The 26,435-nt window shown below is 39.4% G+C and overlaps 1 protein-coding gene across 9 annotated transcripts in view; it reads left to right on the top strand.

Moving 5' to 3' along the window:
* Window positions 1-22,397, top strand: part of SGMS2 (sphingomyelin synthase 2) — a 53,840-nt gene extending 31,443 nt beyond the window's left edge. For 4 of the 9 annotated variants that reach the window (XM_042469586.1, XM_042469583.1, XM_042469582.1 and 1 more), the window contains 5 exons: window positions 10,435-11,103; window positions 12,603-12,720; window positions 12,843-12,996; window positions 16,882-17,048; window positions 20,185-22,397. In XM_042469586.1, the coding sequence (XP_042325520.1) occupies window positions 10,649-11,103; window positions 12,603-12,720; window positions 12,843-12,996; window positions 16,882-17,048; window positions 20,185-20,388 (1,098 nt within the window). In that variant the 5' untranslated portion in view covers window positions 10,435-10,648 and the 3' untranslated portion in view covers window positions 20,389-22,397. Of the gene's footprint in view, window positions 1-10,434; window positions 11,104-11,539; window positions 11,739-12,602; window positions 12,721-12,842; window positions 12,997-16,881; window positions 17,049-17,515; window positions 17,704-17,995; window positions 18,210-20,184 lie in introns of those variants that run through there. The other 5 variants (XR_006104188.1, XM_042469587.1, XM_042469590.1 and 2 more) reach the window with 5 other exon arrangements.
* Window positions 22,398-26,435: the final 4,038 nt, after the last annotated feature.

Below are 26,435 nucleotides of genomic sequence, written 5' to 3'. Positions count from 1 at the left end.
GGGTGACTGTACTTCAGTTGAGAGTTTAGTCATTTCCCAGAATTACCGAGCACTGAACCAAGGCAGTTTAAGCGGTCTCAAACTGGAATGCCATAGGAAATTACAGTTCAAGTAGCAAGGCTTTGTTTTGCTTAAACCAGGTACGCTGAGGGAATGAAAGAAGAGGAGAATCATGGTGCTTGCACAATTCATTGTGAGTCCAATGAAACATGGCTTATTACATAGGAATAGTTATGTCTTGACCAGACTTGAACATTTATTTTAAGAAGTTAAAATAAAAAACCTTACCTTTCTCAGAAAATTAAAGTGCAGCCAACTTCGAATATTTTTTTTCTTTTTTTAAAAAAGTACCACTTGTTATTTCTCATTGCATTGAAAGTAACTTGTGTCAAAGCAGAGTTGATTAAAATAGGGTGTACGGCATAAGCTTAGTGTGCTGAGCTAACTGTTGAAGGTCTGCCAGAATAAAATCCTCCTGCTTCCCTAATCCATTAGTACTTACTATGACACTCTTTGTCCGGAGACCAGGTTTTGTTCCCAGAATTACCAGAATCATCAGTAAGTGTCAGCTATGTTTTACATGCACAGCTCAAAAACTGTAAGCCTTGATTTTCCTGCAGCTCTCTCATCAAGGTTAAGTGATTTTAAGTCATAATACTCAAACCCAGATTGTTGTTGTTGTTGTCTCCAAATCATTTTTGACTTATGGTGACATTATACTCTAATAATTAAGCAGTGGGAGAGGAATTGTGATGTGCTGGTATTTAAGATATTTATTTATAAGGGAGACTTTAACAAATATATTACCTAGAAATCTGCCTAGAGAAGTGTTTTCCCAGTATTTTATCAGAACATGGAGAGTTGTTCTTTAAAAAGAAAATTGTTTAGATAAAGAACAATCCAATACCCCAGTTGTTCTTGTTAATTAAAATATTTATATCTGATGTATAGTCAGAGAGCTCAGAGTGGTTACAAATAGCATTAAAACACGTAAAACGTGTTAAAGGCTTTGGTGAACAACCAAGTTTTAACATGGTGCAGAGATGGCATCAATGTTGGTACAAGTCAGGCCTCCAGGGGGAAGGCATTCCACAGTTGGTGTGCCATAGCTGAGAATGTCCCCTCCCTTGTCTTGATACAGTATAGTACAACCCCTGTATCCATAGGTCCAATAACTGAAATAACTGAGGATTTACTTCAAGCATCTGGAGATCCTCCGGAGTGACTCTATGATCAACTTCAACTGGAAATACAGATTTCACCATTATCCGTGATTTTTGCTGCCTGAGGTATGTCTGGGAAGGTATTTCCTGCAGATCTGACAGTCATACTATAATTGATCTCACTAGTGGGATGTGGGGGAGGGCTCCCCAGCAGATTTTAATCCTCAGACAAGCATATATGGTAAGAGGTGCTTCCTCAGGTATTGAAGTCCCAAGCTGTTTGGGGCTTTCAATTTCATCACATGCACCTTGAATTCAGATTGGAAATGTATTGGAAGCCATTGTAATTCTTTCAAGACTGGCATTGCATCCTGTCTATATGATATTCCACTCAGCAGTTGAGGTGCTGCATTTTTCACTGTTCTTTTAAAAATAGTGATTGTCAGTTCAGTTAGTATAGTGGAGACAAGCATCTAGAACTATGTACAGATTACATATTATTTGTATTTAGTACACCATTTTCATATCATGATGTCCAGTTCTACTCTTGATACTTTATTTTTAATTTTATTTGGACTTATTATTAGTGTACTGACTACATTCTTGCACAAGAGATGCAGAGATATTCAAACAGAGGTGAGCCAGAGCAAATAATTTCGTGACTAGACATTTAGAGCATATTCTTTGACCACTTGCTTAGTCACATATCACTTCTGGTGATCTTGACCCAACTACTCAGTGTGAGGCATACACATGATTTGGTTTCTGGTGGTCCTTATCAAGATCAAAAGGAGAATATGAAACCACAGTTGGCAAGCAGATATGAGAGAGGAAGCAAACGTAAAACAAAACAAAAACCTTTGTGATCCAGTTACTAAGGGGACAGCTGTTTGTCTGAAGGGAAACATAGGATTCCTGTACTTATTTTCTCCTTTATAATGAAGTTGGAGCTAGGACATTTTAAGGAGAGAATGGATGTACTTAACCCATTGATTGTTTCCTGCAGATACCTCCCCATGCCATATTTAAGCATTGCCCTCCTTTTCCCCTTGCCAGTGAGAAGCCTAAATCTTCAAGAGTGTATTTGTAGCGGAGAATGATTGTGCCAAAAAAGTTAGTTTCTGCACACACACACACACACACACACACCCTGACACACACACTGTCATTTTCCCCTCTGGTGCTTGCCCCTCTTTTTCCATTCTTGGCAGATGCAAATTAAAATTCAAGCTTGCCAAGATAACTTAGAGCTTGTGTTCTGTTTATTAACAACCTATGACCCTAAGCCTCTGGCCTATCAATCTGCCAGTGACTGAAGATTTTCCTCAGATTCTCCAGAATGCTCTTCCATGTGAAAAGCAATGCAGGCTTGACTTTGTTTGTGTCCTTTTGACAGCGACACTACATTTGTACAACGCCTACCTGGAGGTAGCTTGCTCCAACTTTTGTCTGGGCTTCTCCGGTGTCCAGAAGTTTGAGGATTTGGTGCAGTTAAAGTTGTAGTTGATGGGGTTTTTTTTTTCTGATGTTGATATTTATTTTCTGGTGTTGATACGTCATTATTCCAGATTTTTTTGTGCATGTTTGATTTTCCAGTGTTAACTGGAACTTTTTAAACCAATTGCAGGGAAGGGGAATTTATCCTGTCCTGGGAGCTTTTGCTAGAGATCAGAGTAAAAATCATTCTTCTGTATCCATCCTTCTACTGTACTTTTAGGTAGTCCCACAGATGATACTTTGATTGAGGGTATAATCTTTGCCATAGAGATTTTCTGCTGACTTTTGTTCTCATTACGTTTCTGGTTACTAGATCAAATTTTTATTTTTTCTTTGTTTTACAGCTATAGTGCTTAGGTGGTATATCAGAATTTTTAAAAATAACTATACGAGACAGAGAATGTGGATGCTGGAGATGGCACATGAGTTAGAGGTATTGCATTCATGGAGAGGGTTCAGGCAAAGGGGTGGAGAGAAATCATACCCGCATCACAGCCTAACCTCAGTTAGGAGAAAATGCTGTTGAAAAGAATGTGCAGATTGGGAATAATGTTAACTTTGCTACAACCAGCAAAAAGCCAGAGGCAAAATCCCAATGAAGTCAGCCCTTCTTGTACAGGGATTTTTAATACATGGATTCAAGCATCCATGGTTTGAGAATGTTCAAAAAAAGTATAAATTTCAAATATCAAACCTTGATTTTCCATTTTTTGTAACGGACACCATTTTACTATGTCATTACAGTATATTTAATGGAACTTGAGCATCCCACAGATTTTGTTATCCATGGGGGATCTTGGAACCAAACCCCAGCGTATAACAAGGGTCCACTGTATATTTAGGGCATGATTGGATGTGGAAATAGAAAGAAACATACCAAAGAATGGGATTCTGAAAGAGAAAGCTTCAACATTTACAGGAACTGCTGGGCAGTCTGCCAGTTAACCAGACATATCACCACAGAGCATTGTTAGACAACTGACATAATTTTGTGGTCCTGTACTAAGAATAAATGATTTTTTTGTTCTGATCACATTTCAGTACAGTATGTAGAGAGATCTTGTAGCGCCTTTGAGACTAACTGAAAGAAAGAAGTTGGCAGCATGAGCTTTCATAGACTAAAGTCTACTTCATCAGATGCATTAAGAAGTAGACTCTAGTCTAGTCTATAAAAGCTCATACAGCCAACCCCTTTCTTTCAGTTAGTCTCAAAGGTGCTACACGATCTCTCTCTATACTGCTTCTACAGATTAACATGGCTATATCTTTGATTTCAGTACAGAGTCACCCAGTTTCCATTTCCCATGTGTAAACATAAACTTGAATGCATTTAGACCCAAATCAGAATATTTATGAAGTTAGCAGTTTGGTTTGTATTTAAACATTTATACGGTAGAAAAAAGTGTATAGAATTGCTCATATTTTGGTGTATGCACATGTAAATACATATGAATTTTCTTGTAAATTAGAAAAACGAATACAATCTGAAGGGGAAATGGAGTGGACATTGTACTGGAAAAATAAAAACCTGAACAAAATTGTATTTGAAAGATTTGTTAATTCCACATTGTTGAGCAATATCATTACAGATTACAGGTAGTAGACCCTATAGTTGAGTTATCTTTTACATCAACACCATTGATTATTGAAAGCTAAAGTGTCCAAGAGCACATCTGGTTCCTAGAAACATACTTTGCTAAATGAAAAAGTGTTGAAATTGTTTACCTGATCATGTAGGTTAGGGTAATCTTTACTGAACAGCTCACTTCACAGCATTATTATTGTACTTGTTCAAGCAGCATGTTACATAGTACAGGCTATTCCTTTTTGTCTTGTTCAACTGATTGACACTTGAGAATAGGGGAAAGAAACAAAGGCAGATTTATTTTCCACCTTATTGTTAAGGATGTACTGTTCTCATTTAACGTGGACCTACCTAAAAATTAAATCCCAAGCTCTGTCATCAAATTCATTTATGTTTTTCAAATTATTGAAGAACTAGGTGGCGTGTGACACCTAGAGCATCATTGAGCCATTGGATTAAATTGAAAGACAGGTCCAAAACTGCAGAAATAATTCAGTTTGAGACTGCTTTGACTGCCCTGGCTCAATGCTAGGGAATTGTAGGAACTGTAGTTTGTGAGACATTTAGCCTTCTCTGTCAGAAAGCTCTGGTGCCACAATGAACTACAATTCCTGGGGTTCCCTAGCACTGAGCCAGGACAGTTAAAGTGGTCCTAACATGGATTGCTTCTGCATTGAGTTTTGGACCATAGTCATGCTAATCTGGAAAAATAGTATGCAGAGGTATCTTGTAGCACCTTTGAGACTAACTGAAAGAAGCTGATAGCATGAGCTTTTGTAGACTTGAGTCTACTTTCTCAGAAGCATGGAGTGGAGAGTCCAGGGACAGACCAATATAAGCAGGCTGTTTGTGAGAATAGCAGTTGAAATGCAAAACCTGTGAGTATGGAGATGAAGTGACAAGTTCAGTTTTAACCATGGTTGTTGGGGGACAAAGGCATGAAGTTGCCTAAAGTCAAAGTGAGTAGATAACCATGATGAATCATGGTGGACATATTGGAATGTAATGTGGGGACCAGAAAGGAGATATGGTGAACTGGCCAAGAGAGCTCTCGTGTGGCTTGAGAGTTAGGTCATCCAGCCTCGGAGGGAGAGATGCAGACCCAGTTCCATCAGACCTGGCCTGGACTAAGAAGGAGAGCCCTCCCTCCTCTCCATCTGCCATGGTCCAGGCCTCAGAAGGAGAGAAGAATTGCTGGACCTGATCCCCTTCCTCAGTGCCATTCCATTCTTCTTTTGTGTCATGTCTTTTTAGGTGGTAAGCCTGAGGGCAGGGAACCATTTAATTAACTATTTGTTAGTTGCTCAGAGAGCCTTTGGGGTATAAATGTTCTAAATAAATCAATAAAATAAATTAGCTAGTGTTATAATGTGAGTAGTTGACGTTCTGGAGTTCAGGGATATATTCCAGTTCTCCACTCTTCTTTTGTAGTTTTGTTGTTGTTATTCAAGGACTGCTTTTCTGAGCTGTTGTGTAACAGGTTGTTAAAGTGTGGCTGAGTAAGGCCTACTGTGTTGGAACTTTCTGCATTAATTACCACATACAAGCATGCCACTATTGTTGTTTCATAGTATCTATTTTAGCATGTCATCTATTGTAAATATGTTGGAAAGAGTTTGCATATTGTAATTTATTTATTTCATTATCTCATTGAGTTCATTAATGCTGATGTGCATTATCATTTTATTGTAGCCTTATATACTTAATTGTCCGCATTTATGTCATGTGTTATATCATGTGTCATTTCACATTGCTTTCTTTAGCTTATTATTCATAGCACATAAAATCATTCTTTGTACACATACTTTTGTATATCATTATATAACATTACTATTGTATTACATGTTTCACATTTATTTTGTACATAATCTCGCCTACTTGGTTCTATTTGCAGGAGGTGAGTGGTGTTGTGTCTTTTTCCTTGTTGTTAACTAAACTTGTTCCCATATTTCAGGTATTACAGTACATCTGTATTGCTACTCAATAATAAGTGGGTTGTTGTGAAGGCCTTGCTGGGCCACAAGGTATTGCTGTTAGATTGTGTTCCACATTATTGGTCACAGGTTTAAGTTGTCATGATTAAGGATTTTTCTCACATCATCATTAATAATTACCTCTCTCACACCGTGTCTCAGTAAATTTTATTTATTTATTTAGGTATTTATATCCTGCCCTTCAGCCCTAATGGCTCTCAGGATGGCTTACAATTATTATTTATACGCTGATCAGTACGCTGATGACACCCAAATAGTCTTCTCTATGTCTCTGACTGATGCAGTAACTAAGGATGGCATCTCTCCTCTTGATGCCTGCTTGGAGTCGGTAATGGGTTGGATGAGGGAAAACAGACTCAGTGTGAATCCAGAGAAAACGGAAGTACTGGTGATAGGTTCTCCTGGTCCAGGTAAGAAAGTTTTTCCACCTGTCCTGAATGGGGTCACACTCCCTGTGAAGGACTCGGTTCGCAGTTTGGGGGTGCTCCTTGACTCGTCGCTCCACCTTACATCTCAGGTGGATGCGACGGTTAGGAGCACCTGTTATCAGCTTCGGCTGATACGCCAACTGTGACCCTTCTTGGACTGAGGGGACCTTGAAGCCGTTGTACATGCTCTGGTAACCTCTCGACTAGATTTCTGTAATGCGCTTTACATGGGGCAACCCTTGTACCAATCTCGGAAGCTTCAATTAGTGCAGAATATGGCAGCAAGGCTGGTCACTGGTTGCTCCAGGGCCAGCCATATAACACCTGTTCTGAAAGATCTCCATTGGCTGCCTATTCGCTTCCGGGCCGAATACAAGGTGTTGGTTATCAGCTATAAAGCCCTATATGGCTTGGGCCCAGGGTATTTGGAGGACCGCCTCTCCCCATATAGTCTGCCCCGCACTCTTAGATCAGGAGAAAGACATCTGTTGACGGTTCCAGATGTCCGCTACACTGTCACGAGGAGGGCTTATTCTGTCTCAGCCCCGAGACTCTGGAACGCACTCCCTAATGAGCTCCGCATGTCCACTTCCCTTGATGTTTTCAAGAAAAACTTGAAGACTTACCTTTTTCGTCAGGCATTCCGCCCATGAACGTTGGTGTTAATTTTCTCCCCCTGAATGTGACATTTTTCCATTCTGTCAGCCTTGTAATTGTACTGTTGTTTTTATCTTGTTATTTTATTGTATATTGTGTTTTTAAATTGTTTTTACTATGCTGTAAACCACTATGATCCATGGAATAGCGGTATATAAATAAATTTTATTATTATTTATTATTATTATTATTATTATTATTATTTTTAATCAGACGGTTCCCTGCCCTCAGGCTTACAATCTAAAAGACACGAAACAAAAGAAGAAGGGAATGGTGGAGGGAAAGGGGATGAGATCCAGTGGTTCTTCTCTCCCTCTTGAGGCCTGGACCAAGGCAGATGGACTGGAGGGAGGGCTCTTCCTTCTTCCAGGCTAGTCCTGATGGAGCTGGACCTGCCTGGTCAACTCCCTCTCAGGCCGGCGGATGGCAATTTTATTTTAGACACTATAAACTGTAAGCACCAAGTCTGTCTGCTTTCTATCTCTGCCTTCTGGTTGTTAAAAGCAGTGATGAGGTAATACAGGGTCTCCATGTCCACCCCATTGTTGAATGGTAAAAAAATACCCCCCCCCCATGCCAATTGTACCCTTTGGGAAATTTCTATAGCCCATTTTGCTGTATTTAGGGCCCCTTCCTCCCCCTTTTATGGTGAGACTACTTGTGTGCATGTGTGTTTGCTTTCAAGTTGACTGTTGACTTATGGTGACTGCATACATTTCACAGGGTTTTGGAATGCTTAGAGGTAGTTTTGCCAGTTCCTTCCTCTGAAATGTAGCCTACAGCACCTGGTATCCAATGGCAGTCTCCCGTTCACATGATGAGGGTACAAAAAAGCCAGCAAATGCAGCAGATGGCCAATAGGACCCCAAAAGGTTTTCAGAGTGCTACTAGAAATTTGGGTGTAAAAAAAAAAAGAGTCGGTGCAAAACAGAGGATTGCAATCCTCCATCCCCTGGCAGTTGTCCATATCTGGTTTAAACCTCACTCTTGCATGAATCAATATGATATACTGAAGAGAGTTAATGAAGATTTGTAAACTAACTATTCTGAGCATCTCAGGGTAATTGAATACAATGTTCCCATCTATCAGTTGATTCTAGTTAACAACCCTGCATGATAGATTAAGATGAGACAAAAATGACCTAAATCCAGTCACTAGTCCCAATTAGAGCAGACCCACTGAATCAATTGTCAGCATTTATTTAAATCTAATTGATTAAACAGGTCCATTCTAGTTGGTTGCCTATTGAGTGGGATTTGGCACTTGGCCTCCCTGGTTCTGTTGCTACAGTTATGAGAGCTTCAGAGATAGTGTGTGGTAGCATAGTTTTTTTTATCCCATAAATAGGAAGTGAATGTTCAAGCCTTTAAAAGAACGAAGAGTATATTTACATCCTATCAAATTTGAAAAACATAATAATATAATATTTTCAGATAGATACATTTCAGTTGTCTTGTCCTTTCAAGTACAGAAAGTAGTTTATGTGTTATGCATAGATTGCTACCTCAGTGGTACATAAACCACAGGGCAGTAGACTGAGCAACTTGGTTTGTATTGTTCTTGTTGCCTCGTCAGACTTTGCTTAAAATTGTTAATAAGTTACGTTTCATCCACTTGGAGCATTACATATTTTTACTAATTTTATTTGCTCAGAGTAGCCTAAATGGTAAATGCAAATTTCTTAGATTCAGTGGGACTATTCAAATTGGGATTAACAGTTGGATTCAGACTTGTGTTTTTTTATCCATTTAGCCAATTATTATCTTATATCAGTAGAGAAAGCAATAAGTTATGCTATCAGGCTTACAAACCAAAAAGACAAAACACAAGAGAGAAGGAGAGTGAAGAGAAAAGGAAGGATAGGTTGGGTTTTTTTTTCCTTCTTTTGTTCCTGCGGTGCCAGAGCAACAGACATTTGGTGACTGAGTGTTCTTTCTGGCTGGGAGAAAAGAAGCAAAGTCCCTACAACTGTTCCGTCTCTAGATGATGGATGAGAATGGTCTGATCTTAAAATGGGACAGATACATTCCCTAATATTAAGCTTGGCTTGATTGTTTAACTAGGTAGGTAGTCACTGAGCTACCAACTATCTATCTTGATGCCTGCTGGTGGTGGCATTCTTGCCTCCCCTATGAAAAAGGGGCAGGGGTGGGACCTTTCATATTATGTACAGTATGCTTAAAATCTTTATATTCCCCTTTCAAGTTTTATGTAAATTTCTGCTTCTGTAGCTTAGCTTTAAAGAGGAGTGATATATTATTTTTATCAAAAAGAACCCTTAGCTGTTCCTTGCTATGGGAATATGGAAAATAATCGATCTAAAAATAGAATAATAAATAAATAAAGGTCTGAGGTCCAAATACCTGAAAGAAGTATCTCCATTTGTATCATCCTGTCATACATTAAGATATTCAAGGGAAGCTCTTCTTCCTATATATCATCATAGGCAGAAATATACAGTATTACATATTTATGGAAAAGGACTCCTTTTTATGTGTAAAGCCCCCTTGTGAAAGATGTTATTGGTGCTGATCTTGCTGCTTCTTTTTTTTTCTGTGCCAAAGAAATTTTCTCTTTTTTGTCTTCATCTTTTAATTGTTATTGTTTAGCTTGTCCACTTCTTTCATAGTTTTATTCTTTTGTAATTTTATCACAGTTATATTTTTCATATTGATGTTTACCATATGACACTGAAAACCTTAGATTTGGGAATCTAAACAGGGTTGGACCTGTTAAGTACTTGAATGAGAAATCACCATAAAATATCAAGGATCTCCAGAAAGGCTGGAAAAGAAACCTGCCTAGTACCTTGGAGAGCCACTGTGAGTCAGGCTGGACAAAAGAGGGTTATATGTTACCCTGGTTTGAATGGTCTGACTCATTGTAAGGCAGCTTCCTATGTTGCTACCATTTTTTTTATAATACCAATTAATGTAAATATATTTTTCTTAAAAAAAGGTTAAAAACCCTATACGTACTTGGTTAGATTTTATGTATTATGATTCAACAATAAACCAGTTTCTTTCATTGTGTATAACTTAATTTGCAATTGTCATATATGTGGAGCCATATTTTCGTGATTTTACATCTGTTTTAACTTTTATTTCAGGGGGTATGTTGATGGTCCTTGGAAGGAAAACCTACAAGACTTTATCCCAAAGAACTGAAGCTATAACTGAACAAGAAAGTGGAATCCACAATTTCTGTATGCTTTGTGTTCGGCAGAAGGTATAGGAGGAAGACTTTTTTAAAAAAAGTGGATGATATTTCCTTTTTAGAAATTGGACAGGAATTCATTTGTTTTGTCACACGTACTAGGCCTGATGGATACCATAGAGACAGCAAAGCTTGAAGAGCACATGGAAGGCCAGAACAATGAAACAGCAAATGGTTACGTTCGACCTGATCTCACTGTGAGTGAAGAAAACAAGAATGGCAGCAGCAAAGCAAAGAGTTTATCCAATGGTTTGCGAAAAGGTGCTAAGAAGCATCCAGACTATATACAGATTTCTATGCCCACTGAATCTAGGAACAAATTCCCTTTGGAATGGTGGAAAACAGGCATTGCCTTTGTATATGCTGTTTTCAACTTAATTCTAACGACTGTCATGATCACAGTGGTACATGAGAGGGTGCCTCCTAAGGAGCTCAGTCCTCCATTACCTGATAAGTTTTTTGATTATATTGATCGTGTAGAATGGGCTTTTTCTGTATCAGAAATAAATGGAATTATATTGGTTGGATTATGGATAATCCAGTGGCTGTTTCTCAGATACAAGTAAGTGGCTCTGCTTCTTTGCCTTCTTTTTACTAAGAATATACACAGAATATACTGACTTTTTAAAAATTCCATATACACTGATTTGAAAATGGAGTCTTACAGTGCTAGAATAGATACTTCTGGAAGCCTGGCTAATGCAGTTACAACAATAGAGTGTTTGTTTCTTAATGATCAGTCTTTCTTCCCCAGAAAGTTACTTTGTGATAAAAACAATAGGAGTAGTTTTGTGTTCAAGACAAATTGATTTGTTACAACCAGCATGCAGCATATTTAATTACATCTAAACCACTGTAATAGTGTAATCAGTTACTTGGGAGTAAATCTCATTAAAGTCAGTAGGACTTACTTCTAAAAGACATGTATAAAATTACATAGAAAACCTGAAAGAAAGGTAGCACAGTAAATTTTTAATGTGTGTTGCTGTTTGTCCTAGTTTTTATGTTCTAAAATCCTTATGAAAAGTGCACACCACAGTCACAGCCATGTGGAAGAAGTAATGTGGTGAACTGTGCATTTCCCCTCAGATGGTTGTACAAGCAGTAAGCAAAATACTGTGTGCTCATGTATAAGTCTAGAAATTGTAGTCAAAAAATTGACCCCAAAAAACTGGATCGACTTATTCACACATCAATGTAAGTAATGTATCTTAACTTTTATAAAAATAGGAACAACTCCTTTCTCTGAAAGTTTACCGGACCTTAGTCTAAAAGTTGCACCAACCACATCCATTCTCTCTGTTGCGGGGCTGCTTTTTGGCTTCTTTGGATGCTTGGGTGGGAAAATGACGACATCCTTTGGCATCATTTTCCTTAATCCTTTACATCCTTTTTTACCCTCAACTTAATGCATGGGTTATATCAGAATGCATAATTTTGGCTCCAAAATCTACCGTAGACTTATACATAAGATCTCCTTACAGTCAAATATGTACAGTAGTTTAGCAATAAATGCCACTGATCTGCATCAGTGCTTTCTGTCTGCAGTTGTAATCCCAACTTTGCTCCTTGTAAAGGATTTTAGCACATATAAATTAGGACTGTAATTAATGTGAATTTTGAATTGCAAACCTTGAAATTTCAGAATCCTGCCATAACTTGTAAGTGATGCAACTATCCCTGGATCTTAGGTCTACCCAGGGCATTGGAATTTGGGGGTGGGAAAACAGCCTCTTAGGGAATGGAAGGTTAAAAGATAACTGTTAAAGGACCTGGTGTCAGCACTGAGACTGATATGAGCATGATGAGAGCATTTTTCTTATTTATTTAAAAAAAACATTTTATAATCGGGATGGCTGACTGGGTGTGGACATGGTCACATGTGCTGACTTCATTGTTACTTTGGGAATATATTTTCCTATTCTATCACATAAATGGTGCTTATTCTCAAAAATGTATTTGACGTCAGGACAGCAGAAACAAACCCTAAGTTAGTCTTTTTTCATGATGATGTATTTGTGTTATAGTATTGAATATTCTGTCTTGAACTTTTTCCTTTAGATCAATAATAGGACGAAGGTTCTTTTTTATAATGGGAACTTTGTACCTCTACCGCTGCATTACTATGTATGTCACCACCTTACCTGTGCCTGGAATGCATTTTCAGTGTGCTCCAAAGGTAAATTCAAGTGAATAAAAATTATCTTTATTTTACTAATGAACCTTTTTGGAATGTTTTATCCAACCAAATGTATTTCAGCTTGTGTTAATTCTTTTCTTATTACCTTGTTTTAATCCTAGTTAAATGGAGATTCTCAAGCTAAAGTACAGCGGATTCTACGACTAATTTCTGGTGGTGGGCTGTCTATAACAGGCTCGCACATCCTATGTGGAGACTTCCTGTTCAGTGGCCACACTGTAGTGCTAACACTCACGTACCTGTTTATCAAGGAATGTAAGTTTCCACTGTTCACAAATTAACAGAGATGCTTGCAAAAATTCTTCAAGTTGCTTTCCCCAAGATTTTTATAATAAATTCAGTATTTTATTTACATATAGTCTTAATATGCATATTATTATTATTATTATTATTATTATTATTAATTAAGCGCGTAAATTTACACAACGCTGTACATACAATCTTTTTAATTAGACAGTTCCCTGCCCTCAGGCTTAGAATCTAAAAAGACACGACACAAAAGGAGAAGGAAGTGGTGGAGGGGAAGAGGATGAGGGCCAGCAGTTCTTCTCTACATCCAAGGCCTGGACCAAGGCAGATGGACTGGAGGGAGGGCTTGGCTTCTTAATGGATGAGTAAACTTCTTCCAGGGAGGCCTGTTGGAGTTAGCCTGCCTCTCTAGTAGGATAATGCATATAAAATACATAGCAATACAGGAAATGATTCAATAAAACAGGCAACAAAAGAACATCACATAGCAAGTTGACAGTTATGCAATGCCTGGGAACGCTTCTCTGAACAGGATGGTCTTCAACTCCGTTTTGAAGCTGGTTAAAGAAGTGATGGCTCTTGCTAGTTGTTTTGTACTTGAAAGTATTGCAATTAGCTGAGAGTATATGTCAGTCCTGACATTATTGCCACTGTAGAGGAATCTCTTAAAACTTGTTATTAGCAACTCTTATTGCATGGTATATAATTTATGTGAAACAGTTTACCAATCAGAGTGTTTTCTCAATTTTATGTCCTTAATCTGTAAAGCCAACAATAGCAAGCTCTCCCCACATATTACAGCCGTCGCACATGTCAAATACATTTCAGGTTTCGTTTGTATTTTAGTTTTATAATTTTCTCATTCATTTGGTGAACAGAGTTCCAATAGCTTTTCGCTTTTACACACATCCAGCAGTGTTTCCTTTTCTTTCAAGTGAGCTCACTGCAAGGATGGCGAACCTTTTTTAGCCCAAGGACGAAACTGAATTCCACAGAAATTTTTGCAGCCCACATTCCAGTAGTGAACAGAAGAATAGGGTCAAAAATATCAGCCGGAATCCATTCTAACTACCACTTTAATTCTAGCTAAATTCTGTCAACAAATATGAAAAACAAAACAATAGCCCACAGGTTGGAAAGATTCAGTCTACATTCCCCAAGAAAGGAGATGCCAGGGATAAAAGTAATCACAGGACCATTACGTTAATTTCCCATGCAAGCAAAATGTTGCTCAAAATTGTACAACAAAGGCTCTTACTATATATGGAGCAAGAAATGCCAGATGTCCAAGCTCAGTTCAGGAAAGGAAGAAGCACTAAGGATCATATTGCAAACATATGCTAGATAGTGGAGTGTACTAAATAATTTCAAAAGAAAACCAGCCTGTATTTTATAGATTATAGCAAAGCATCTGATTGTGTAGATCATAAAAACTATATGAACATCTTGTGCCAAACGTTTTATTCTTCATTCTAAAAGAAAATATTCCGTAATCCAATTTTTAATTTTTTAAAAAGGGGGCTGTGGGGCGGAGAGGTTTTTTCCTGATTTTTTCTGGATCCCCCCACAAGCCTTTACATTGCTAATGTCACCCAATAATCTGTATCCATAGTAATCATTTTTAAAAAGTCTACCTAGAACCCCCCCACCCCCCCAAGCTTGCAGTTCCAGAAGACTTGTTTATTATGTGGATTAATACTTGGCATAAGAGTGTCCGAATGGGAACCTTTATGAACCATGAAGGTGATATTCTCCTTTCAGTGAAATAACTTCAGTATGTCCATGAAGATTCCCATAAACATTAATATATCTCTTTATCATGTTCTGTTCAGTCTGAATCTGTGACAGTTTCTACCAAAGCAATACTTGTACTTTTGATTTCAGTATGCCAATTGTACTAGAAGTGCAAGAGCAAATACATGGGCTTATATGTTTTGTGAATAAAAAGCTTTACCACAGTTTTTAATTTTTACAGTGTTGTAATTAACATAATGATCCAATCTAGTATCTTTTTCTAATGTGACCATTTTAACATGTTACATATGTAACGTGTATCCCCTCAGAAGGGGCCACTTTGCAATTTATTGATTTTTGAAGAAAGCATCACTTAGGTGACCATCTGACTTACTAAATCAATGTGGCATTATATTAAAGTATTGAAGTGGGTTCCAAAGCAGTACATAAATTAATATTGTGTAGATGCCTAAAATTCATGAGATAGGATGGCCAATCTTCGCATGTTTTTCTTGTAAACTCTGTTGGTAATATAGTAATATTTATTATTGGAATATAGCTGTTTTTTAATCAAAGCAGGGATTGTCTACATTTTTAGGGATGTGGTGAAGAAGTAGTTAAAGCAAGAGCAGATACTGTTCTGTTATTTTGAAACAGAGTACAGTATGCTTCTTAGTTCGCTTTGAACAGGCATCTTGCCAGTATAAAAGATCCTTCCTGTGCTCTCATCCCTGTTTATCAATATATTTAACTCTCTGGTCAGTGATGCTTGTACAAGCTTCCTTCCTCCTCCACCCACTTATGATTTATTTTTGGAATGAGCAATAAAACACAGTAGTGCACTACTTATTTTTATGTTGATATCATACATTGAACAAAATAAAAAAGCACAGGGGCTATTATCTTTCAAAATGATAAAGGAAATTAAATATTATTGATGTATTGTTTGGTATCGTCTTTGCTTCCTCAGACATAAATTATGATTTGTGTACTACTAACAGTGTGGTGTAGTGCGTTGGGTGTTGGACTATGACTCTGCATGAAATTGGGCAAGTCACACACTGTCAGCCACAGCTGAAGCCATGACAAAACCCCTCTGAACAAATCTTGCCAAGAAAAACCCATGATAGCTTCACCTTAGTCAGAAATGACTTAAAGACACACAACAGCTAACCTATAACAGAACAGTTACTAGGTCGTAGAATTAAATGCAATATTTGTCCTAATGAGAGTACATCCATTGAATCAATGAAGTTTAAAGGGTTGACTGATCAAATTCCCTTTGATACAATGGGTCTATTCTGAGGGGGATTAACAGTTGGATTTAGTCATGGACTGAAAAAAAATCAGTAATGTATTACTGAATGGTATTTGTCCCCTTGTGTGACATCTCATGCTGTACATCTGTATGTTTTCATGTATTTGGGAGATTTCTGCATGCTGTCCTATATTCCCCACTTGTACCCATTGTTACAGTTAGGCAGAGGCATCGTGCAAATTTGTACAGACAAGGTGAACCAACCGGCCTCTTCTCCCCCCCCCCCCCCCCCCTCCACAACTGCCCCCCTCTCTCACACACATGCATTTTTTTCAAGAAAGAATTTTCCCTGCTGAACACACAGTATGGTTTGTTCCTGTAAATCAGGGGTGGCAAAGTGCAGCATGCAAGCCACATGTGGCCCCTGGATATCTCATTTGAGCATTTTCAGCCTTCCACCACTTCCCAAATGCCATCCACCAGCCCCATATTTTTTTTTTAAAAAATGGCATGATATTTGGAACAGTTTTTGTCTAAAAGTATGCAGAAATCTCCCAAATACAACATACAGAAGTACCGCATGAGATGCCACTTCCCATTGTCATTATGAGCAGTACTGCAGAGGAAAATGAAAGTATTTGGGCTTGATGGGGGAAGTCCAGGTGTTTGCAGGGAATTGGCTCTGGCTCCCATGCAGTTTCCCAACTCTGTTGTAAGTTACGCATGAGTGTGCATCTGTTTTGCCATTTCCAACTTCCACCTTTTTTCCTTTCCTTTTTGGAATGAGTCACCTCATCACTTTTGGTGGTATCAGTTAACCTGCTACGGCATGGGTGGTGTTGGAATAACCTGCAATGTTCTCACTTGCAACTTGTTTATTTGCTGTCCTTTTTTCACAGATTCACCTCGTCACTTTTGGTGGTATCATTTGATCTGTTGGTGCATGAGTGTTGCTGGAATAATCTGTATCCTAGTTGGACATGAACACTACACAGTAGATGTTGTCATTGCTTACTATATCACCACAAGGCTTTTTTGGTGGTACCATGCAATGGCTAATGAAAAGGTGAGCAACAAGCATGCAAGTTGTAAAATAAATGTTAGATGCATGGAGTATTCTTTTAAAATGTATATTATGTTGCGATTTCTGAGGAGAACAAGGCTTTGGGACATTTCCCATACTCCTTTTGAAAGAGGCACAGGGCTTAACATCTGAAGAGTAAGTCCAGCCTGTTTCAATAGCTCTTATATCCAAGTAAATTTCCATAGTACTGCTCTGACTATTTAACCATATAATTTTTGTCATTTCTGTGACAGACACAAATGGTTCAGGCCACAATCTGGGAAACGTCTTGATCTAAAATGCCACATCTCCTCTGCTGTGCGGCTCTTTACTGCCTAATTACCTCAGTTCCAACAATGGCAGGAACCTACTCTTAGGAGTGAACTGGTTTTCAGAGCTTTTATTTTTGCCCTTTAGTGTTTCTTATTCTTAATTTGTCATTTTGTTTGTCTCCTTTCCCCTTTTGGAAGACTCTTCATCCTACACACTTAGGATTTTATAGCTTCTTCAAGTCGTTTCAAATTGTGCCTCAAGCATCGCCAGAAAATCCCTCACTCAGATGTTCACTCTCATTGTCTTCATGTGTTAGGGAGACCTTTTGTTGTTAACCACCTTCAAGTCAACTTATGGCGACCCTGTGGATGAGACATCTCCAAGAAGACTGTCTTTCCTCCACTGTTCTGCTTAGGTCCTGCAAATGTATACCCGTGACTTCCTTCATCTATCCATCTATCCATCTAGCATGCAGTCTTCCTCTCTTTCTGAATCCCTCCACCTTTCCTAGCATTATTGTCTTTTCCAATGAGTTATACCTTTTCATGGCATGGCCAAAGTATGACAACATCAACTTTATCACTCTGGCTCCCAGGGAGGTCTCAGGCCTGATCTATTCAAGGACCAATTTATTTGTCTTCCTGGCTGTCCACGGTAACCTCAGCATTTTTCTCTAGAACAGATCTCATTGATGAATGCATGCGTTGTTGAGTTTTCACTGTGCAAGTGCACCAGAATTGAGCTTTGTGTCTTAAGGTCCTACTTTGGGAGTGACTATCAATGTCTCTGTCATTGATACCTATGACAAGCCCACACATGCAGCATTGACACACATCTGTTCTAAAGTTGCTCCAGCAGTGAAGAAACTGGCAGAGGCCTCATCTACTTCAAGTGAGTTCTGTCAAATTGTGAATTAGTCAAAATGCAACTTCCAACCCATGTTAGAGCCCATTCTATAAGGGCTATTACTTAATCATCTGTGTTTTTCACAGGGGTGTGACTCCATGAGGTCACAGCCCTCTAACTTTGTCACTTCACTGTAGACTAACCTGCCTTTCTGGGGCCTTTCCAGGGCCATTGTCTTTGATGAATACTCTATTCATCTTCACCCAACCTATCATCTAGGTTAGTAACCATTTTAGTCTCCCATCTGTGCATCAGACACCATAAAGATGGACAGGTTGCTTGCCTGTAGCTGTAGTTGCTAGAGTGGTCATCTATAAATTTAAAGAACCTATTCTCCTTTCTCATCCTGCCTTACTTTTTTCATAATGGGTCACAGACTAAAATTGGATTAGAACTGAGGCAAGAAGAGAGGCTGGGCTTCCACCAGAAAGTTCAAACTTGTACTAGACATTTCCAAGGATGCAGAAGCACAAGCACAAACTGACCTATTCATATGAGTTCACAGACGACAACTCCAAGAACCACAGTTACAGGCAAACAGCTCTTCTGTTGTGTAAATTTCAGAGTAACTTAGTTGCAAATAATCTTTGCCAAATCACACACTTAATGGACCCATTCAATGGGTTCCTTACTTGCTGTTCACCGCTATGATCTTTGGAATAGCGGTATATAAATAAAACATATTATTATTATTATTATTATTATTATTATTATTATTATTATTGACAATTAATGTGCACATTAGTTAGCTCTGATGCCAGGAGGAGTGGGTTATGATTCCATCTTTTGAAGAGACAAATCAAGAGTTCTCAGTTTGATTGTAACAGTCAGTATACTATGGGTGGAAAGTCTGCATCTAGTCACTCCAAACGGAGGAGCCAAGTGGAAGCAACTGAGCCACATACTAACTCTCTCACAATTAGCCAGAATTGTGGGTGACTATCCCGGTCCTAAACCAGTGTCTGTCATCAGTAATAGACTGGATGAGGGCAAATAAGTTGAAACTTAACCTAGACAAGACAGAGCTTCTCTTGTTCAGTTGGAAGGCATATCAGGGAATAGGGATCCAGCCCATGTTAGATGTGGCTATGTTCTCCTTGAAGATGCAGGTTTACAGTGTGGGAGTAGTACTGGACTCAGCTCTGAACCTGGAGGCCCAACTCTCTATCAGGAGAGCTTTTGCACATTTAAAACCTTTGCACCAAGTGTGCCCAATCCTTGAAATTCTGGATCTACCCACAGTGGTACACGCCTTGGGTATATTCTGTTTAGACTACTGTAACATGTTCTACTTCAGGCTAACTTTGAAGCGTGTTCGGAAACTACAACTAGTCCAAAGAGCTGCAGCCAGATTGTTAACGGGGCAGGTTACAGAGACCACACACCACCCCTGTTGAAACAGCTCCACTGGCTGCCAGTTTGTTTCCAAGCACAAGTGTAAGTGCTGGTGATGATCTATAAAGCCCTATATGGCCCAGGTCCAAGCTATTTGACAGACCATATCTCCCTCTATAAGCCCGGGCTCTGAGATGCTCTGGAGAGTACTTTCTCTCAGTTCCACCTCCATCACAAGCATAGTTGGTAGGAACATAAAAGAGGGCCTTCTTGGTGGCTGCCCCTGGACTGTGGAACACCCTTCCTAGGGAGATCAAAATGGTCCCTTCCACCAATAGGTTAAAATCTTATGCACGCAGGCTTTTGAAACAGAATGTTTTTAAAGGACTAGTGTTTTAAACAATTTAAACTTTTTAACAGTATTTTTATTCTTTCAGTAAGCAATCTATTTTAATATTGTAACAATTTAATTTTGTTTTAGTGTATCACTTTTCTGTGTTTTTAATTGTATTCTTTTAATGTTGTGAGTCACTCTGGGTCCCAGTTCTGGGGAAAGAGTGGGAAGTAATGGTGGTGGTGGTGGTGGTGGTGATGATGATGATAATATTTCCTTCTCATATTGCAGAACCTGAAAATTTCATCACAGACTAATTTTCTCTCTCGAGCATGGTGGTATCCAATATTCAATTTCTTTGAGAAGAATATCCAGGGTTCAGTTCCTTGCTGTTTCTCATGGCCAATATCTTGGCCCCCTAGCTGTTTCAAGTCTTCATGCAAAAAATATTCCCGGGTTCAAAAAACAGGAGAGGACAATGAAAAATCTACCTGAAGAAAATGAAGGCAAGAAAATGGATTGACTCTTTTGTTTTACCAAAACATTGTGCTATAACCAAAGCTCTTAAGATGACTAGATTGTTAACTGAAGAAGTGGACCAAACTTTGTGCAACTGATCTGAGAAAAAGACAATTGTAGATACACACACACAAATTAATCATCCCTTGGTATGTTTTTATATGTATATTGTACAGTTCCATCCCACTCCTTGATGCCAGTAGACACTGGCACTCAGTGACACTCTGGTGCCAAAAGAATATTTCCTGAGAGGAGGACCAGGATGTGGTTTCCTAATGAGATTAAGAGGTGCCAAAGAATACATCACACCATCTGTTCATAAATATCACTTATCCACAGATGTACCAAAACAAAATATCAGCCTCAGATTTCTGGAGTTTGATTAGCCAAACTATCATAAATGATACAGGGCCCATATTGGCTGCGCTTGGTAAATGCAGAGAGTAAAAGCAGTTAGCAAGAGGTGGTTGCATTATTTTCACTAGTGATAGCAAGATCTATGATACATAACTAGTGAAACCCAAAGTGAGCCTTGATCTTTTTGTACTCTCTTTTATGAGAATGAATACATTATGACCGTGTAATGCCACCACAGATTCTATATACTTTGTCCTCTATTGACCTTTACATTTTTTAAAATGTGTGGTAATTTTATATATGAAAATAAAACCTATTTTACCTGATGATACTGAAGGTTAGAAATAATGTCTACTAAATGTCATCAGGGTTCTACAAGAGGAAAACTAATTTATTGTTAAAATACATATATGTTAAGTCAAGAAAACTGTTTAAATTTCTGCTGGTCAGTTAGCTTGCGTGAAAGTGTGGTGCGTGTGCATAATGTATTTTTGAGTATATGTACTTCATTGTGAATACTCAAAATATGGAGGCTTGACCGTTACAAAAGAATGTTGACAGTTTTTCAGACAGCAACTAAAAGTACATGTTGACTGCTGCCCATCTACCAGAATTCACAAGTCTAACTCCATTGTTTTGAATGAGTTGTATCCTCTTGGTCTCTCTCAGCTCAGCTGACAAAAGGGTCTTGGAGGCATTGTAGTCTCCTTTCTGAGATTTGTTCCAAGGAGGTTGAGCAAGTCTTTGCAATAACTTAACAGATGAGAAACTATAGAGGAAAAGAAGGGGGGGAAACCATTTTTTCCTGTTTTGCTGATGGGTGCCTCCAGCAAGTCAGCCTTTTTATCGCAGAACTCAAGAGTACCAATAGGATGCATTCCATCCAAAATTAAGGAATTACCATTGTGAATTCTGACATTGGCCATTAGCTGATTGTCCTCACACAGTTGTGTTCCTATAATTTTGGTCATTGTCTGAAGGACTTTTGGCATTCTTTTGTGACTGTTGCTACAATGAGTAACACAGACTACCAGGCATTTACATGCATTTGCAAATAATATATTAATTAAAATGAAGCATAATGGCAACATTTCAACCAATCTTCATTTGGCTGGCTAGTCTTGTATAAACTGACTGCCCCCCTCTTTTTTTTTTTTTTTGAATGCTTAACAAGCAATGTTAACCATTTTTGCTAAAACTATAAAACATTGAGTTGGATGGGATACATTTACAGATAAACATGACTTTTGTTTTTCCTTGGCAGGAATTTGTGTTAGCATGCCAAGGTTATTCACTGCAATAGGGGTGTGTGTGGGTGTGTGGGTGTGTGTGTGTGTTTTGTTTCACTATTATCTCACACTACTATTAAATGGCCATGTGGCTAATCTGCAAACTTTTTGCTTTCAGGGTTGGTTTGTTTGGACAAAGTGTCACATTATATTATAAAGTTAATATGTGGAAGCATCCTAACATTTTAAAAGCTAACATTGGCCACTTCTTTTCTGTTTTGTATAGGAATCAGACAGTGCCATTAGCATTACAGTACCTAGCAGTTAAATATTTTCTTGTTATCAAATGCTTTTATTAAAAAAAAAACCTCAGTAAAAGCAACATTCCAGAAAAAAAAATTGAATTTGCCTTACTCTAATCTCTTCCTCTATTCTGTTAAATAATGTTTTGAAGGCTATTGTTAAATGACAAGAATGGGAAATTTGCTCTGAAAATTCTTAAAACTAAGAATGGATGTCTAATTTTCAGAAGATCATTTTGACAACAAAAAGTCCTAATAAATGAAGTAACATGACCTGATCACAAAAGTATGGTAATCCACATGGTCATCTTACTTTTACAAAATCCACAAGACAGTGATCCCTTTATTGTGCGGGTAATACTCTCGATTTGGTCTTCTGTTCGGAGGCGGAAAATCCGTGGGTGGAAATAGCTAATGTTTCCCCCCTGCCATGGACGGATCACTTCCTGGTAGAGGTGAAAATCAAGGCCTTTACCCAGATCCCCCCTGGGGGTGGTGGACCTGTTAGGATGGTCCACCCTCGAAGGCTGATGGAACCTGAGAGGTTCCAAGAAGCCTTAGAGGGGCTCACGGTTGGAAATGACGGCGATTCTGTTGATGCCCTCACTGGTATTTGGAATACCGGTCTCTCTAGGGCTATACACAGGATCGCTCCCAAGCGCCCTCTCAGGCCTGCTTCCAAACGTAAGCCCTGGTATACGGAAGATCTCCGGGCAAGGAAGCGGGCTCTGTGACGGCTAGAGTACCGTTGGCGGAAACACCTTTGTTTAGACGACAAGGCTCTCCTAGACCAACTGTTAAAGGACTACGGAGAGGCAATACGAGCAACAAAGAACTCGTTCTATGGTGCTCGTATTGCGTCCGCAGAGTCGCGTCCGGCAGAGTTGTTCAGGGTGGTCAGGGAGCTAACTCAGCTCCCTCCCGCCCTGAACCAGATCCTTGAACCTTCTAAGGCCTGCTGTGACCTGTTTAACGACTTTTTTGCGGATAAAACCTCTCGTATAAGCGAAGGTCTGAACGCCTACATTTTAGCAGAACCTAGGGTAGAAGTGTCCAGAGCCTCCATGGACTTTGTTAAACTGGATCAGTTTGAGTTGGTGAGTACCGAGGATGTGGACAAGATCCTCGGAAGTGTTCGGAAGACAACCTGCTCTCTTGATCCCTGTCCCTCGTGGTTAGCGACCCAGGGGGGACCGGCGGTAACATTATTGTTACGCCGGATAGTTAATACATCTCTGAGGGATGGGCTATTTCCATCTCAATTGAAATTGGCCATTGTAAAACCTATCTTTAAAAAGCCCTCCCTCGACCCCCTGGTACATAATAATTATCGGCCTGTTTCGCTGCTACCATTTTTGGGTAAGGTGATCGAGAGGGCGGTTGCAATCCAGCTTCAGGCGGTCTTGGATGAAACAGATTATCTGGACCCATTTCAAACTGGCTTCCGGGCGGGTTACGGGGTTGAGACGGCCATGGTCGCCTTGGTCGATGATCTCCGTCTGAGCATCGACAGGGGAAGCGTGTCCCTGCTGGTGCTCTTGGACATCTCAGCAGCTTTCGATACCATAGACCATGGTATCCTTCTGGGACACCTGGCAGAGGTGGGAATCGGGGGCACTGCGCTTCAGTGGTTCCGGTCCTACCTCTCCGGGAGGTCCCAGATGGTGCAGCTGGGAGACGTGTGCTCTGACGAGCGGACCCTTAAAACTGGGGTCCCTCAAGGAGCCATTCTGTCTCCCATGCTATTTAACATTTACATGAAACCGCTGGGAGAGATCATCCGGAGACATGGGGCGCGGGGTTATCAGTACGCTGATGACACCCAAATTATTTTCTCTATGTCTCCGACTGATGCAGTGACTGGGGATGGCGTCTCTCCTCTCGTGGCCTGTCTAGAGTCAGTAATGGGCTGGATGAGGGAAAACCGACTCAAGTTGAATCCAGAGAAAACGGAGGTACTAGTGATAGGTTCTCCTGGTCCAGGAATGGCGGTGGTTCCACCTGTCCTGAACGGGGTCACGCTCCCTGTGAAGGACTCCATGCGCAGTCTGGGGGTGCTTCTTGACTCGTCGCTCCACCTGACTGCTCAGGTGAATGCGACGGTCAAGAGCACCTGTCATCAGCTTCGGCTTATTCGCCAGCTGCGCCCATACCTGGCCCAGAGGGACCTAGAAACTGTTGTACATGCTCTGGTAACTTCGAGACTGGATTTCTGCAATGTACTCTACATGGGGCAACCCTTATACCAAACTCGGAAGCTGCAAATGGTGCAGAATATGGCAGCCCGGCTGGTCACTGGTGCTTCCAGGACCAGCCATATAACACCGGTTTTGAAAGATCTCCATTGGCTGCCCATTCGCTTCCGAGCTCAATATAAGGTGTTGGTGATTACCTATAAAGCCCTAAATGGCTTGGGCCCAGGATACCTAAAGGACCGCCTCTCCCCATACATTCCGCCTCGCACCCTCAGAACGTCTGGGCAGCAATTACTGAAGGTGCCTGGGGCTAGGTTATCCTCCACCACACGGAGGACATTCTCCACGGCTGCCCCAGCCCTTTGGAATACGCTGCCCACAGAGCTCCGCTCGACTACCACCCTGGCCCAATTCAGGAAGGACTTAAAAACCTTCCTGTTCCAACAGGCATTCCCCGACTAAAAATCCTGTGGGCCTCCCTCCTCTTCCGTGGCCAAGAGGTTGGGCTAAGGGTTTTTTAATTCTGTTGGTTTTGTTGATAGTTTTTATAAATAAAATTTTTATTATTTATTATTTGATCAACCAAAATGTACAAAATACATGATGCAGGCTTTCAAAGCACCACTGACTTCTTCATCAGGTAGAGGTGCTAAAAATCAAACAGGAGATTTTTTAAAAAATTATGCTGTTAATCACAGACCTGCATCTTCTTAAGGTGTTGTTCTGTGAAGCGATATTTATGCAAGCAGGGCCCTCCTTCTTCTTGCCATTTGGCCCTGGGAACAAAACATTCCAGAGTCCAGAAGATAAAAAATGAATTCCATTAGCAATACAAAATGGTACTTCTAAGAACAAAGTTGAAGAAACATCAACTAACAGCTCTGTGCTTTTGTTATTTAAAAAGTTACTGATTTTCAGAAGGATTTAAGCATTCTTGACTTTATGTAGATTGCTTCCAAACTGAAGTATGGACATGTGGACCTAAATCCAGTTGTTATTCTCAGCTAGTGTAGACCTATTAAATCAGTGAGATTCCCACAAATTGCTTATTCAACAGTTGATTCAATAGGTTTGTTTTAGTTGGAACAAGCAATTGAATTTAGGATTCAATTTACCTTTCTTGTTTTCTTATTCTCCTCCTGTAAGTTTGAAAACATATTTATGGACAACCAGACAAATAGACAAAAACAGAGTGCAAGAACAGTTCTTGAATGTGTTCATTCTAGCTAGCTGGCTGCATTGGACTACATGGTCACAACTTGTGAAGACTTAACCTCTGCTATTACATTCCTATCAAATATTTTAACACTTTTCAGAAAAAGTTTTGAAAGTGCAGAGTCCCTGATTTAAAGTAATCCTAACACAGAGAATCTAAATATTATGTATAGAATGTGCCTGAAATCAAATAAATAACCATCATAGGAAGAGAAAAGATAACGTACCAGTAAAAGTAATTTGAAGCACAGTGAAAATCGCTACCACTTACCCTTTTCTCTTAACTCTGACATTTTTATTGTCTTAAATATGTTTTAAATGTACTGAGTTTATCCATCAAGTACCAGTACACTAACAATTCATTGGGCATGTTTTGGATCCCAGTTTTTAAAAAAGGTTTCTCTGTTATTTAGTGAAAATCCTCTGAGAAGATTTTTGAAATAGTGGGCATTATTTTAGGTGCTAGAAAATGGGTTTAGAAGTCTGACTTCAAGAAGAAATATGTAGATCAATTCAGTGTTACATATGTTTCCACAGGCTTTTGATCTTGTTGTTATGACTTACATGGGCCAACTGTGTATAACAGTGAACTGTTTTACCATAGTTGTAGAGAGTAAATTTAGTAACCTTACAGATTCAGTTCACTTGCAACAAGTATCTTCACTGTGTTCATAGCAAAATATAAGTATAGAATAAACCAATTCAGATAAGAATTCTGTACAATG

This window comes from Sceloporus undulatus, chromosome 5 (assembly GCF_019175285.1).
Source record: "Sceloporus undulatus isolate JIND9_A2432 ecotype Alabama chromosome 5, SceUnd_v1.1, whole genome shotgun sequence".
Classification (NCBI taxonomy): domain Eukaryota; kingdom Metazoa; phylum Chordata; class Lepidosauria; order Squamata; family Phrynosomatidae; genus Sceloporus; species Sceloporus undulatus.
The sequence above is the reverse complement of the archived record's forward strand: the minus strand, read 5'-3'. Positions and strand labels throughout refer to the sequence as shown.